The sequence below is a fragment of the Coloeus monedula genome (assembly GCF_965178545.1).
Source record: "Coloeus monedula genome assembly, chromosome: Z".
Taxonomy (NCBI): domain Eukaryota; kingdom Metazoa; phylum Chordata; class Aves; order Passeriformes; family Corvidae; genus Coloeus; species Coloeus monedula.
In genome coordinates this window covers 64,986,100-65,000,288 of record NC_138822.1, presented here as the reverse complement: position 1 = coordinate 65,000,288, position 14,189 = coordinate 64,986,100, and the positions used below count along the sequence as shown (strand labels likewise).

General features: G+C 39.6%; 1 protein-coding gene across 1 annotated transcript in view; it reads left to right on the top strand.

Annotated features, from left to right (window-relative positions):
* Window positions 1-600: 600 nt before the first annotated feature.
* IPO11 (importin 11) overlaps window positions 601-14,189 on the top strand; it is an 82,056-nt gene continuing 68,467 nt past the window's right edge. Inside the window, exons 1-5 of the mRNA XM_082300853.1 lie at window positions 601-660; window positions 1,147-1,214; window positions 8,384-8,468; window positions 8,756-8,899; window positions 12,257-12,357. Of these exons, the coding sequence (XP_082156979.1) occupies window positions 8,762-8,899; window positions 12,257-12,357 (239 nt within the window). The 5' untranslated portion in view covers window positions 601-660; window positions 1,147-1,214; window positions 8,384-8,468; window positions 8,756-8,761. The remainder of the gene's footprint in view (window positions 661-1,146; window positions 1,215-8,383; window positions 8,469-8,755; window positions 8,900-12,256; window positions 12,358-14,189) is intronic.

The following is a 14,189-nucleotide window of genomic DNA, read 5'->3' as shown; positions in this document are numbered from 1 at the left end:
GGGGAAGAGAGACGAAGGAAGGAAAAAAGAGAAGAAGAAAGGGTTAGAGAGAGAAAGAAAGAAAAAAAGAGAAAGAAAAAAGAGGGGAAAAAGGAAAGAAAATGAAAAGATTTTTCAGGGCGACCCTCATCAGTTTCTGCCGATAAGGTAACGGGGCGGTTTAAGCCCCCGACTCTGCACAAAGCGCCTGTCCGCTCGTGGTCCAGAGCCGCAGTGCCGGTGCAATCATTCCCAGCCGCTGGCACGCCAATAAGACATACTTTCTTTTTTACATTATTTTTGTATTTTTTGATTGAGTTTCTTATATTTTTTTGGCGTTATGTACTGACATCAATACCACGCATGTGGGCCGTGAGCCGCACCCCGCGCCGCAGCAGCCGCCCAGTCCGCCCGCAGAGCGCGTCAGCGAAGCGCGGCAGCACGCGCGCCCCTCACCCGCGGCGGGAACACCCAACCCACGCGAGAACGTCCCGCACGCGCGCAGCCGCCCCATGACGTCAGCGAGCAGCGCGCGCCGGGCGCCCCGCCCCGCCAAGGCCCCGCCCCCGTCCCGCCTTTGCCGGCTGCGCGGCGCGGGCACCGTTCGGGTGTCGCGGGGCACTGACGTCAGGGCCGCGCGCCGGGGAGGCGGTGGTGCCGCCGCGGTATTCGCTGGTCCCGGTTCGTGGGAGGCCGGGAAGGGACGGGGAGAGGGGGAAAGGCGGCTGCGGCTTCCAGCGAGGCAGCGCTCGGGGCACGGAGCCCCGGGGTTGTGTCGCTGCGGGCGGCGCTGTTCCTACGCGCTCGCCTCGGCTGCTGCTCCCGTGGCTGTTGCCCCCGTTTGCGCTGCCCGAGCCGGCGCGGCTCCGGCGTGGAGTGCCCGCCACGGTGCCGGCTCCGGGGCGCCGCCCCCGGGGTTAAGGCAGCGCGGCCTTCCTTATCTGTTATACCGGCAGTGGCAAAGAGCCTGCTCGGAGCTGGAAGGAAGTAACTGTTACCTAATTCCTGGGAAGAGTTTCCCGCTTTCTCCTTGAAACAGTTTTTAGTCAGGATAGAATTCATGGGAAGGCATGGGAGGAAGATGAGGCATTAACCTGACAGAACTTGTGTTTTGCGGGAAGGGGCGTGTTTTGGCCTTTATTATAGGTGGTTGTTTTCTTCCTGCAGGCTGAAGAACAGCAGTTTTTCTGCAGAGCAGTCTTCCCTTAATCAGAGGCAGGCTCAGTACAGCAGTGGTGAGTTTTTTCTCCAGTTTGTTGCCTTAGAAGACAGCAGTGTGTGTAAAATAAAAGAACAAGGCCCTAAATGCAATAGTGATGCTGCTTCCCACTTAAGCTTCCATGTGCCTTGCTTCCCATGTCTCATACATGAAGTCATGTCTGTAACGTATTTAACATGGGTTTTAAATTAGCCCACAGAACACATCAGCAAAATGCTGCCAAATTAAAATTATATTCATAATATATAAGATACATCTCAGATTTTGCAAATAGTGTGTTACTTATGGAGTTTGGTTTCTTGAAACTTCATGGCAACACCAAGTTTGTCACTGCTCTCTGTTTTTCTTCTCTCATTGTTTCTTTGTACTGTCCTCATCAAGGGCATTTACTGTAATGCTTATAAATGATAAAATAAAGGTTTTTGTCACCTGTTCTTTACCTATAACATTTTGAAACTGTATCATCAGAAGTGGGGTTTAACTGTAGTTAAAATGAAAAGGTTTAAACCTGTTGCAGAGCGTGAGGGCTGACTGCAACTTGCATTTCCGTCTCAGCTGTTGGGCACTAATTTGTTCTTAAGTGGTCTGTCAGGTCTTTTTGAAAATCTGTTAAATTAGGTAAATTAAGAAGAAGTCAAGGGAATGAGATCGACCTTGTAGTATTGGTCATCCTAGAAATTTACTATTAAACTTTAAAAATATCCGTACGTTGTCTCTGTATCCATTTGGCTTTTCCAATGTCATCAGTACTGAACCCTGAAAGTGACAAAGTATTTTCTGAGTTAATCCTTGGAATTGTCTCACTCATTTCTTTACTGCCTGCTTTTTCTGTTGGGAATTTTTGGTCACTTGGGTGGTTTTTGCTTAATGTGAAAGGTCATTCTTCTCCTCACAATTTTTAACATAATCTGATCAACTTTCCTTAACGTTGTCAGCCTTCCTTGCTGCTGTCTTGTGTTACCATGTTCCTCATTGTTCATTGTATCCTTCATGTCTTCTGCATGCTTTTTAGGTTTTAGTTTCAATGTTAAATTTTTGTAAAAATGAAATTTTGGAAATTATACTCCTTGATTTCTGTCACTAACAGTATGGGAAAAAGCACCTCTGACTCTTTCCTGCTCAGACATTTTTATTTGTCTTCTTTACTGTGGCTTAAATTGGGCAAACTATAGATAGCCTGGTTCAATTACATGAAGTAAAATTAATATGTAGGTTTTGAAAAATCTTTGTGACATTTAGCATTAGTCATTGTGATGGTTTTGACGATTGCTGTAGTTGTTAGTGAGTTTAAGTTGTACCTCCAATAACCAGGATAGTATTAGTTCATTTGGGTTCACTCCTCAGAAGGAGTACTAGCATGTGGCATGATTGATACAGATACTGGAATGCTAGAAAAGAGATTCATGGAAAAGCTTGTACAGGGCTGGAGAGACATCAGTGTAACTACCAGCTTTTCCTGAAAGTGACAGTATACTTGCTAACGTATCAAATCTGTGTGACTGTGAATGCCAGCATTTGTGTTACTCATTTCGGGAGTTCTTGTGGCTTTTCAGCATGGAACCTTTGTTTTTCCTGTTTTCCTTGAAACAAATGTGCTGTAAAAGACAGTCGTAAGTTTCTACTTGAGCCTTCTAAGCTGCCGGATGTAGCAGGGTGTTGTTCATTAGTTGTATAATCTGCTGGTAAAATGCAGGAAGTCCTCTTTGTAAGCGCTGTTCAGGGAGTTAGTTTTAAGTGTCTGCGAAGTCGTCCTCAGGTTCCACTGTCTTAAACAAGTCCTCAAACTCTCCTCACAGTTAATTTGCTTTAGACCACAGACTGTCCTAGTAGCTCTGGTGTCTCTCCAGTTTTTTCCTTCTTGAACTGAGGAAAGGGGGAACTGTGAGAAGCATGCTGGAAATGGTGTACTAGAAGCAGTCTCAGACACTGTGTGAAGAAAGATAATGACATCCACAGAGCCATTTGTGCTCTTGAAGTTGCCCAGTATGTGTTTGCACTATGATCAGGGAGAGCACACTGTATTTTGTGTAATACGTTTACTGCTTTGTCTCCTGATTTCGTAAAATCTTAACTGAATTTATTCTTGCGTCTTCTTACAGTGGGAAAGAATTTATTGAATTCTTAACGAAAGAACAAAAATACACAGAATTAATTGTCTGGATAGGAGTGAGTTGTTATACCGTGTTCTCTCAGAAAAAGTGAAGTATGGAGACGTTCAGTGGTGAAATCCTTCGTTTTGTACCCCTTAAGATGTTTAGCAGTCACCGATTTCTTTTCATAGTGATGCCATGATGATTTTTTGCCTTTTATTTTTATATACCTTTATGTATCCTCAGTATTCTTAACATGCATATTTGTAATTCTTTAAGCCTGATATCTTAGTATAGTCCTGGTATTCTGCTAGGCCAGAAGACCAAACACTCTAAAGGCCTCATAGTTGGAGGCTGGAAAGCCTTACGCTATCTTGAGAAACCAAGGCCCTCTCTAGAACATATTCTGTAAACTAGGATTAAGCCCATCTGGGGGGAGATGCTTTAGAATAGGGAGATGTCACGCCATCCATTTAAGCCTCTCATTGGGGTATCTTCGTCAGATATGCTAATTTGTAAGGTCTGTAAAATTGTATACGCAGTATACGTGGGTGTGCATTTTGGCATATTCCACCTTGATGAACTGTTGCACCGTAGGGATCCTTATTAAATACTGAGGTAAAAACCCTTTTATCCCTTAGCCATCTCTGGCTCTTAGTTCTAGGAGCAGGGAAAAGGCATCAATAGCTGATGTGATTTTAAAATTAGGATATATTTTAGTGTGATGGGAAAAGTACCTAGAAACTTCTTTGTATGAAAAGCATTGACTGTTCAGGAAAAACATTAAACTGGCACAGCTAGTATAAAACTAGAACATTTAAGACATGGCTAGTATAAAACTAGAACATTTAAGACACTTGAAATAGTCTTGGAAGTAAAACATGTTTGCAGATACCTCCTTAGAAAGGGAATTAAAGAGTAAAGAATAGAACAGAAATGAGACTTGGGTTTTTGCCACTTAAAGGAGATAAAGGAATTTGAAAGTGGGAATGGAAGTGCAGAACATTGGATGATAATGATGTGGAACTGGTATTGGTATTTGTGGTCACTGAAGCCACTAACACATTGTGCTAAGGGGTGGCATTTGATGTGTTTATATTCTAGGTGCAGCTGTGTTTGGTTTTTTTTCCTGCCAGCTGAGACTTGAGAGTATGCCATTGTCTAGTTCAGTACTGTTGTATCCAGTGGGATCTTGGAGAGCAGCTTTTTCTTGTTCTGTGTGGATATTCTCTTTATCCTTTTACAAGCCGGAATTCTGGCGTGACAATATAGTCATGCCAGGGTTTGCAGCTGACAGCATTGAACACTTTCTAGTGAAAGGGATTTCCTTCCTTCCAAAATGTATGTGTGCAGTTTGGTTATCGTAGTAATGGATGTGGACCACATAAAAGCAGGAGAAAGCAGCCAACATTCCTGATATTGTTCAGTGTTTGTTGTGAAGACGCAGTCTGACATAAGTAAGTAAAAAAGGGAATTGATACCTTTACTCAGTAATCAAATGTGGAAATTCTGGCTGTTGTGACATGAATGCAGACCTTGCCTCCCTTCTAGAGTGTGTTGTTTATAAGGTTGACAGACTGCCAAAAATTCTATACATGCATCATGTCTCTGAAAGTACCCAAAAGACAACAGCCTAATTAATTAAATTAAATTAATACTCACATCCTCAGTTTCATCTCTAGGACAGTCTTGAAAAAATAGCTCAGTAGTGAGTAAAGATGTAGAAGTCTCCATAAGCTATGGAGAAAGTCCTTGTCCCTGTTATTTAACCAATCTATGAGGTAACCTATGTCCCTTTGCCTTTCCTGTGCAACAGCAAAGTCAGATATATAAGAGGTGAAGATTGTCTCTATCCCATATATTAGAGCCCATATTCATAGCCGTTGCAGTTCTGTGGAGTCTAAGAGAATCTGTATATCCTCTGCATAAATTAGGTCTGAAGAGCCCTGGTTCATCGGTTAAAAAAGAAAAAAATGAGGGCAGTGTGAGGGGATCACAACAAGCTAAGATTGGAGAGATAGATCTGGCTTTAAACTCCTGAAGTACAGCCATGTCTCTCTGCAGGAATAAATTTCACACATGCATCTGTACATGACAGTAATTAAAACTGTATTTTGAGCAGGTCCTGCTGAGATAGGAGCTAGTGCCCTCCTTGAGTCAATCGTCTTTAGAGGGAGCATGCAGAGAGTAAGTTCCCCATACAAATCATGAGAAGGGAAGGTAAGGACTCTGTCAGAGTTGAGATTACGTGCTAGGACCTGAGTCTGTAATGGCTTGACATAGTTGAAAGTCACGTATTCCTCCTTGCTCCCATAGTGTCCTCTGGTGTCTGTGGAACAGTGTGCTCAGATGGCTTGACTTCTTGGCTTGTTTGGGTTTTTTTGTTGTGTGTGCCTCCAGTATCCCATCCCTGCCTTTTGCCCCTTGGTGGGCAATTATGGCTCAGTCACAATGTGTAAGTTTGTTCTAAGTTTACATCACATTTTGACAAGAGCATGATATAAAAGCTGCTTGCTGTTCCGTCTGCTTTTTTATGCCTAGCATGTTTACCTGTCTAGCAATGTGGTGTGAAAATGATTGGAAATCTTGATCCAACCAAAACCTGCGTTTTCCCCAGTCCTTCCATCTTCAGGTATTTAAGGGGTACAGGGAGAAGCAGAGGGTTACATTATTCATTTTGGTGACCATAGCTCTTTGTTTTAGCTTAACTTATTTGTAGCTAGGTTGAATTGCAAATTTGAGTTTTGTGCGGTAGGGATTGATTCAAAATAGGTTTTTGAAATTTTTTTTTTTTTTCTGTTTTTTTAAAAATAGAAATTAATTGTACAAGTAAGACTAGCGACTTTCTATAATAAAACAAACTGTTCAGAGGAATTTTTTGAAAGTAGAAGCAATAGACAGCTTTCTGTTCTAATGATAGATGTGCAATTGACTTTGCAAAATCCCAGTCATAATGAAGCATTGTTACCTTTTTTACATCTCTGCCATTTGTATTTGCTACACATTTATTAGCTGTTTTCCAGTTAATTTTTTGCTATCCAAATCATACAGAATATGCCACTTACTTAAATATTTTACAGTATTTATAAACTTTATCTAAAAGTTGACCCATCTTCAGGGAGATTATTAGTTTTTAGTTCAGTTTTGCTATTTGGCTTGTGACAACCTCATCCAATATTGTGTGAGGACTGTTGTTTGCATGGGATCAAAAAGCAACTGTGCAAATTCATCGAAGACTTAATCTTGAGGGCTGTTAAATTCCCTGCCTCTTAATAGAAAATCCTCGAACCAGAGTTGTCTGGATGATGGGCTAGAATTGGTTGGAAATGTCCTGACCTGGGTATCTGCTGTAGTTTTGACAGAGAAAGAACATTGGGTTAAATTAATTTTTGTTCTGACCCACTAAGCTTAGTTTGATTTTTCTTGAGGTTTTTTTGGAGCAACAGTAGCTGCTCCAGTTTTTACATGCAAATACAAACCTTTTCAAGAATGAGAAACATTAATTAAAAGAAAGAGAATATTTTACTTTGATTTTTGTTGTTGTTTGTTGTTGTCTTTAGAACTGCTGGCTAATCATTTTGAAATAAGAAACTGGAAAAAAAAGTCACCTATTTTTTGTGCTTGCATTCTACTAACTTAAGTGTTTTCTAATGGGGACTGTTCTAGATGAAATATATAAGTTTTCAGTAGAAGCAAAAGCCTTCGGGTTTTTCCTCCCCCTTCTTAAGCACGTTATCCCAGAGGTGCTACCACTATTGCCTGATGGGTTCAGCCTTGGCCAGTGGCAGGTGTGTCTTGGAGCCATCTGGCACTGCCTCTGTCAGACATGGGGAAAGCTTCTTGCAGCTGTTCACAGAAGACATCCCTGTAGCACCGCTCCCCCCCCCTCCACCTTCTGCTACCAAAACCTCTGCACAAGTGGTTAAAGCAGAAAGATTAAAAGATTCTTCACATGGGAAGTGTAAAGCAGAGATGGAGTCACCTGTTCCATTTTCCTGTAAAGAGAGAGGTGATTTTGTGTTTCATGGGTTTGTAAGTAGCCTTTCTTTAACCTTAGGACCTTCAAATTTTAGTCAGCCTTTGTTGAGGATGATCGGAGATTTGGAGATGAAGAATTTTTTTTTAGGGGTGTTTAATTTTTTTGAATTGTGCATTGCTATTACTGGTATAAAAGGTCTTCAATATTTTGGTTAGTTTTGTTGTTAAGGTGATTTCTTTAAAAAATCAAAATTCTAAACCTATATCAGAATAAATCTCGTTTCTCCCACTTCCTTACCATTACTGTAAAAATTTTAATCTTGATCTTCTTCCTGAGGAGAGAGAAATAAACCTTTTTTCCCCATTAAATAAAAGTAAGTCGTAGAGTCATTAAGGTTGGAAAAGACCTCCAAGATGGAGTTCAGCCTTTGACCAATCACCATCTTGTCATCTGCACCACAGCACTAAGTTCGACATCCAGTCATTTCCAGGGATGACAACTCCACGACTTCCCTGGGCAGCTCATTCCAACGCTTAACAGTCCTTTCCGTGAAGAAATTCTTGATGCGCCACCTGAACCTCCTCCTCTTTTCTCTTTGAAGAGAAGCTGTTCTTTGTTGTTTATTTAGAAAACTTAAGTATATGAATGTTTAACTGTGTATATGTTGTTAAAAGTTAGCATAGGCTTTAAACAGTCTTTTTTATAAGCAGAAGACAGACTTCATAGTTTCTTTTATATATGTATCTTTTTCTTCTTGTGCCATTGTTTCTGTGATCACTATAAATGTAATCTCTGTCATCTGGAGAGCAGTGTTTTGTTTTGTCTTCATAGAGTACAAGAGTGTATAAGGATGTATATACATTGGAAATTTGGCAGTACACATTCATAGTTCAGTGGTTAGTATTTGTGTGCTAAATAAGAAGGAAACCAAATATGTTGAGAAAAATTCTGTTTCATATAGGATTAATTGTGAGACTTAATTCTTTCTATTTTAATTGATACAAGTTGTTTCAATGAATTTGAATTACAGAATTTAATTATCTAAATGTGTAATTTTCTCTCTTGAGGGAAAAATAAAATGCAAAACTGTTAATAATCTGCATCTTTGCCTTTCAGACAACCCCATGGTTTACTCTGCTTACAGCTGAATAATCATCTCTAGTTGCAGTTTTGCTCTTAGTTGCTGTGCTTCACAAGAGAGGTAACTGTTTTATAATCAAAATACTTCCTGCAGTTCCTCAAATCTAGTAAATATGCTTGTAATGATAGATTTAATGCTTGCTCCTTTTGCTGAGAGATTTCTGAAAGCAAATAGTTCTATCCCTGTACCTCAACGCTGCCTGTGAGTGGGTGTCATGCTATCTTTATAGTGTGTAGTCTAATGAAAAATGAGCGTAGGGTGTTCAGATAATATGAATGGAAAATACCTGTCTATATTCGCTGGTTTTTTCTCCTTAAGTGTTTTTTCTCCTTTTTAAATGTTTTCAGATTTTCATGGATCTCAACAGTGCTAGCACTGTTGTTTTGCAAGTCCTGACTCAAGCTACTAGCCAAGATACTGCAGTGTTGAAGCCGGCTGAGGAACAACTGAAGCAGTGGGAGACACAGCCAGGTTTTTATTCAGTCTTGTTGGTAAGATACAGTGGAAACGTGCTTCTAAGTAAACTTTGAATAATTTCAAGTACTGCTGTCTAGAACACAGTTGAACCATGATCTCTGGTTGAGGGAAGCCCTGTGTTTTCATGGTCCAGCCACTAGCATCCTTATGCTGAAGGATATGATAGGTAGGATATGACAGTGGTAGGCATTGTCATCACTATGTCTCAAAGCAAGCTCTTTTCCCAGCCATTCAGAAGGTGGAAATCCAACCTCTAGCAGTATGAGTGGGCAGTGGTGCTAAATCTTTTATTGGCCTGTTGTGAGTTGTATATGGTAGAAGGCCAAGATGGCCCTTGTAAAAGGAATTGCCTTTACTGCCTCAGGAGGCAGGGACCCTTCTATATACCAAGGCAGCAGTCACCTTTTCTTTTTTGTGGAGGTGATGCTTTACGAACATTTTAATAGAAGTTCCCTCATGCTTTCCATTGTGCTGTTTTATACATCTCTGGGGTTGCTTTCCTTTTTGTTACTGGAGAGAAACTCTCAGGCAAATTAGCTGACCTGGCTGTGGTAGTAAGATCCTGGAATGGGGAAGGTGAGTACTTCCAAAAGTATTTTAACTGTTGGTGAAATGGATGCATTGATATGGTCAGAGTGATGACAACACAGTCAAAAAGGAAACCACTGTTTTGGTAAAGACACTTAAAGCTGACAGTATTGTTATTCTCAATATCTATGCATATGTTTATAATAGTCTTAAAAACACAAATAAAATGCTTTTTCTAGAAATGTCTGCCCTCAGTGCATAGATTGAATGATTTGTAGAGTGGCATGTTCTGTTTTCTGTAGATCCTCTCTTTCATTTGTTTGGAAAGTTGAAGGCGAGCTAGATGATGTAGGGAAAGGAGTAGAAGAAGATAAAACTTTTGAGCTGTCAAATTGCCTTTTACCCACTGCCTTTGCCATAGTGTTGCTGTGGTGGTAAATGATCTTGATAGAAAACAGCAGAAATTGCCACTGGTGACATTTCTTTTTCTCTGAATATTTGCTGTGAGAGCTGACACCTTAAGGTGTAGACAAGTTGAGCACTCACACGTGTGACTGGAATTTATATGAGTGAATTTCAAATATGAGGGCTAAAAATGCAGAGGTTTAAATGCTTATCAAAGAGGATCAGATGCTGATAATTCCTTTTATGTGGTTAAGTGGATTTGTTGGGGCCATGTCAGCCTTTCTTTAAATGTGAAATATCAACATAGTCTTCCAAACAAAAAAGAAGTAAAGTGTCTCCTTCTTTGTTTAACATGATCATGACAGGTGGGCTGTCTGGGAGAGAAAATAGTTGGCACCTTCTTGGTGGAGAAGAGAAGGGTGCAGGGAAACAGGTAATTGTAAATGGCGAGTGGGTAAGACAGCTGATATCTGTGGGATGTGGCAAGTAATATAATTACTTACTGTGATATACACTTGCTTCTGGGACACTCAGAGTAGAGAAAATTATAAGGAAACGTGAGACATGCATCTTTGATCCTACCATTTTTAGTACCTAGTGGAATTGCTATCATTACTTTCTGTGTTTCTCTTTTGAAGGTATTACGTTTCTCTCTTTCGATTCAGAGATAAATTGGGTGGTTTTGAAAAAAACCTCTGTACAAGTTGTATCAGTTCGTACATTGGCTTAATTCCTGTTATTTCTGTGACAGCATTACTGTGTTATATTAAATACTTGAAATTTTAGGAAGTTCGTGTGAAGATGCTGAATATGCAAATAAGTTCTACTTGTTTTTATGTAGATACTTTGGTCTTCTTTTTCGCATTTTTTATCTAGGCCCTGTCTAGTTTTAAGGGGTTTTTTATCTGCGGCAGCTTTTCTTCTAATAAATATATTAGCAAGGAGAGGAATAGTTGTTTGTAAGATCAATGGAAGTTTCAGTATGAGTAGTTTGGGTTTTCTATGTTTCATTTATTTTGAAATGTTTTTTTATCACACGGAAGTGATGTTTGAAGTTAGCTCTTTGTATTTTGGTATGCTTAAGTTGCATTGGGGAAAGGTCAAGTCTTCCAGAGATTCGGTCTGTCTTCCTAAATAAGCTTTGGGGAAGAAGGGCATATTACATAGGGATCATTTTCATGTTGCGTTGTATTTATTGGTGGGCTACCATCTTTCTGATATTTTTCTACAGTTTGATAGTTTTGGAAGTCGATATCATTGTTGGCATGTAAGTCTCTTTGCTTTCTAGTGGTTGGAGTGTGCTAGGGTTTTTTTCAGGTTGGCCATTACCTCTAGAAAGCTGTTAATATTAATAGAAATAGATTTTGAGAGAAAGTTACATGTTGAATTCATAGTGAAAATAAGATCCCAGGTTTCTACAGTGCTGTGTTATTTGAAAGGTTTGTTTATAAGTCTACAGGCAATGGCGCCCAAAGGTAACAGATGCTTTTGACCAGAATCCCTGCATTTTTAACGTCCCTTCATACTGGACTTCTAAAAGCAATGAGTACAAGTGGTGTACTCTTTCTGCAGTGTACTGTATAGTAAGAACACTGAGCTCAACGCATACTTGCTCCCTAAAGGAGGGAGTAATAATGTCTCACCCTCTTGAGAAGGATCCATCTGATGCAGTAGAAAACAGGAGAGCTGCTGTTCAGAGTAGTACCCATGCTGAGATTCAACAACCTACCTTTAATTTAGCTTTTCTTGGTTGGTTAATTTTATGACATTACTGTACAAAGTAACTCCTCTATGTTTGTCTGTATATACAGATACATAAAAGCATATGTAGATACATATGTATGTATGTATCTATAGATACATAGCTTTTTCTTGGTAGAAACTGATTTCCTAGAATAAGCATAGTCAAATTTGGGAATTGCAGTCCTACCAGATCGCTGTTTTGCACAGTATTGGTAGACAGGATGGTTCTTGGCATATGACAAGGTAATGAAGAAATAACCTGAAGACTGGATTCTGACTTGAATAAGGAATTTTCCTGTATTCTGCAGTGCCACAGACTTCTGAGACCTATGTCATTAAAGAGTGTAATAACTGTCTGGTTCTAGTAATTGTTACCCTTATATTTCCTTCTCTGCCAGACAAGATTAGCAATACATTTGCCATATAAGTTGGATTTTTTTTTAATAAATCAAAATTTGTGCTAGTGATAAACCTTTTTTTAATCTCTAAAAGTATATGTTTAACACAGTGTTTCATTTGTCTGTCAAGTGATGATTAAGACATTTTATGTACACCCATAGCACAGAGGTGTGTGTATTTCTACATATACCAGGTCATGTGTTGATACAATTTCTGTCTTGCTTGTGGTGTCTTAAGCAGTTTTTGACTTAATCTTTTCTTTCCTCTCTCTTTTTTTTTTTTTTTTTTGTAAACAGAATATTTTTACAAATCATAGCCTGGATGTGAATGTAAGGTGGTTAGCTGTGCTGTACTTTAAAAATGGAATTGATCGCTACTGGAGACGGGTTGCACCACAGTAAGTTTTGGGTTCTTCCGCTTAACTGTCTTAAAGTTGGCTTTGTTATGGCTGCCGGACTGGAAAAACAGCAGATCCTTAGTTCATAGAAGTTACTTTAGAGTTTATGGTGAAAGTGACAGCATCCTTCAACTTCAGGACTCACTGATAAAACGTTTTGTCTTTATATTGCTTCTTACGACTCTGTTCATGATTTACTTTTGAAAACAGAGTTAGAAGGCTGTTTCCTAGATAAAAGATTTTGAAGTGATGCAATAAGTGTTTCAACATTAACACCTGGATTTACTGACAGTGACAGATGTTAAAGATAGTCCCTTAGAGAGTGAGTGAGATATTCCATTTTGTTTAAACTGATTTGTTTTGAATGTGTACTTGGGAAAGAGGCAGTAGTTACCGTACTAACAAGTTCTGGTCTTCATTTTTTTGTTGTTCTGATAATGCAGGAGAAAAAGTTCTCCAAAGAAGATGAGAGATATAAGCAGTTTTCATGAGCACCATGTAATTACTTAAAAATTACGAAAAGTGCCATTTTAATATGTGACACCTAGAATTACATCTCAGTCTTTTGTGTGAAGGACTTTTTTTTTCCTTTTAAAAACAGGTGTGCTTTCATGAAGAGTTTCAATTCTAGAACTCATAAAAGCTTGCAAATGTTCAGTGTCTCTGGAAGTGTTCAGGCTTTCTTAAATGCTAGTGAGGTAGGTGGGACTGCCACTGTCAGATTATGGGTATTAGATGGAATTCTAGGTACAGTTTTTCTGGATCACTGTTCTGGTTTGGCCAAATTTAGAAATATATCCTCTGAGGGAAGACACAACCACCCCTCCCCCACCAGCTTCGGGAAAAAATAAATTTTCCTTGAAGGAAAGTGAAGGAGATAAAACTATTTATTTAACAAACACACAGGAAAAGGAAAATAATGCTAAATAATGAGATCTCTCGCTGTGGAGGAAAAACCTGGGAAAGTGTTAGTGTCCTCCCTTTGGTCTCCTCGGAGCTGGGGCTTGGCCCAGGGCCAGGCCCTCTGTGCTCGGTGGAAAGTCCTCCCGATGTGCTCTGATGTTACAGCAATCAAGCAGTCCAGTAGAAAAGGGGAAAAATCCGAAATTCCAGGGAAGGAAAAATTCAACTCTCAGTCTCTCTCCGGAGAAAAAGCAGCTGAACCACTGGCCAAAAAACAGTCCCAGGAGCAGCAAGCTGGGTGCTTCCTCCCTCCCCTTCCCCCTTCCACAGCTGGGAAAAAAATTTGCTATCTGTGTGTGACCTTGAACAAGCTGCAAACTGCTTTGAAAAAGTTATGCTCAGTTTTTTCCTTCCCCCTCTCAGGCTCAGTTTAGAGGCATAGAAAGGCACAGGAATTAATTTCTGGGCATAGGCAGCAATATGGGATACACATCATAAAATCACCCCAAGACAATCACAAATCTGAGATAGTGGTATGGTACAAAGTATGATTTTCATTGTTTGAGATAGTTCAATGTATTTTGCCTTACATTGTAAGCTTTTCCAAAGATCTACCAAAAGATGGAAAAATTACAAAATTCTGTATCCACAGCATATTTAAATAGTACTCCTTCATTATTGCATAGAGCACTACAGGATTTGTATGTGTAAATTAGTATATGATGGCAAAACATCTGCAAGCATTTGGATTCTTTATGTGAAAGGAAAGTACCATTTTTTTCATGAAAGATGGCATATATCTTTGACACTTCTGGTTAACAGGATTCTGCTTACAATACTGGTACTTAGCAAGAACTGTTGGAAGAAGTTAAATATTGTTTAAATTTGTTAATATTTTTAGACACTAGTAGCATTTCTGGTGAAAAAAG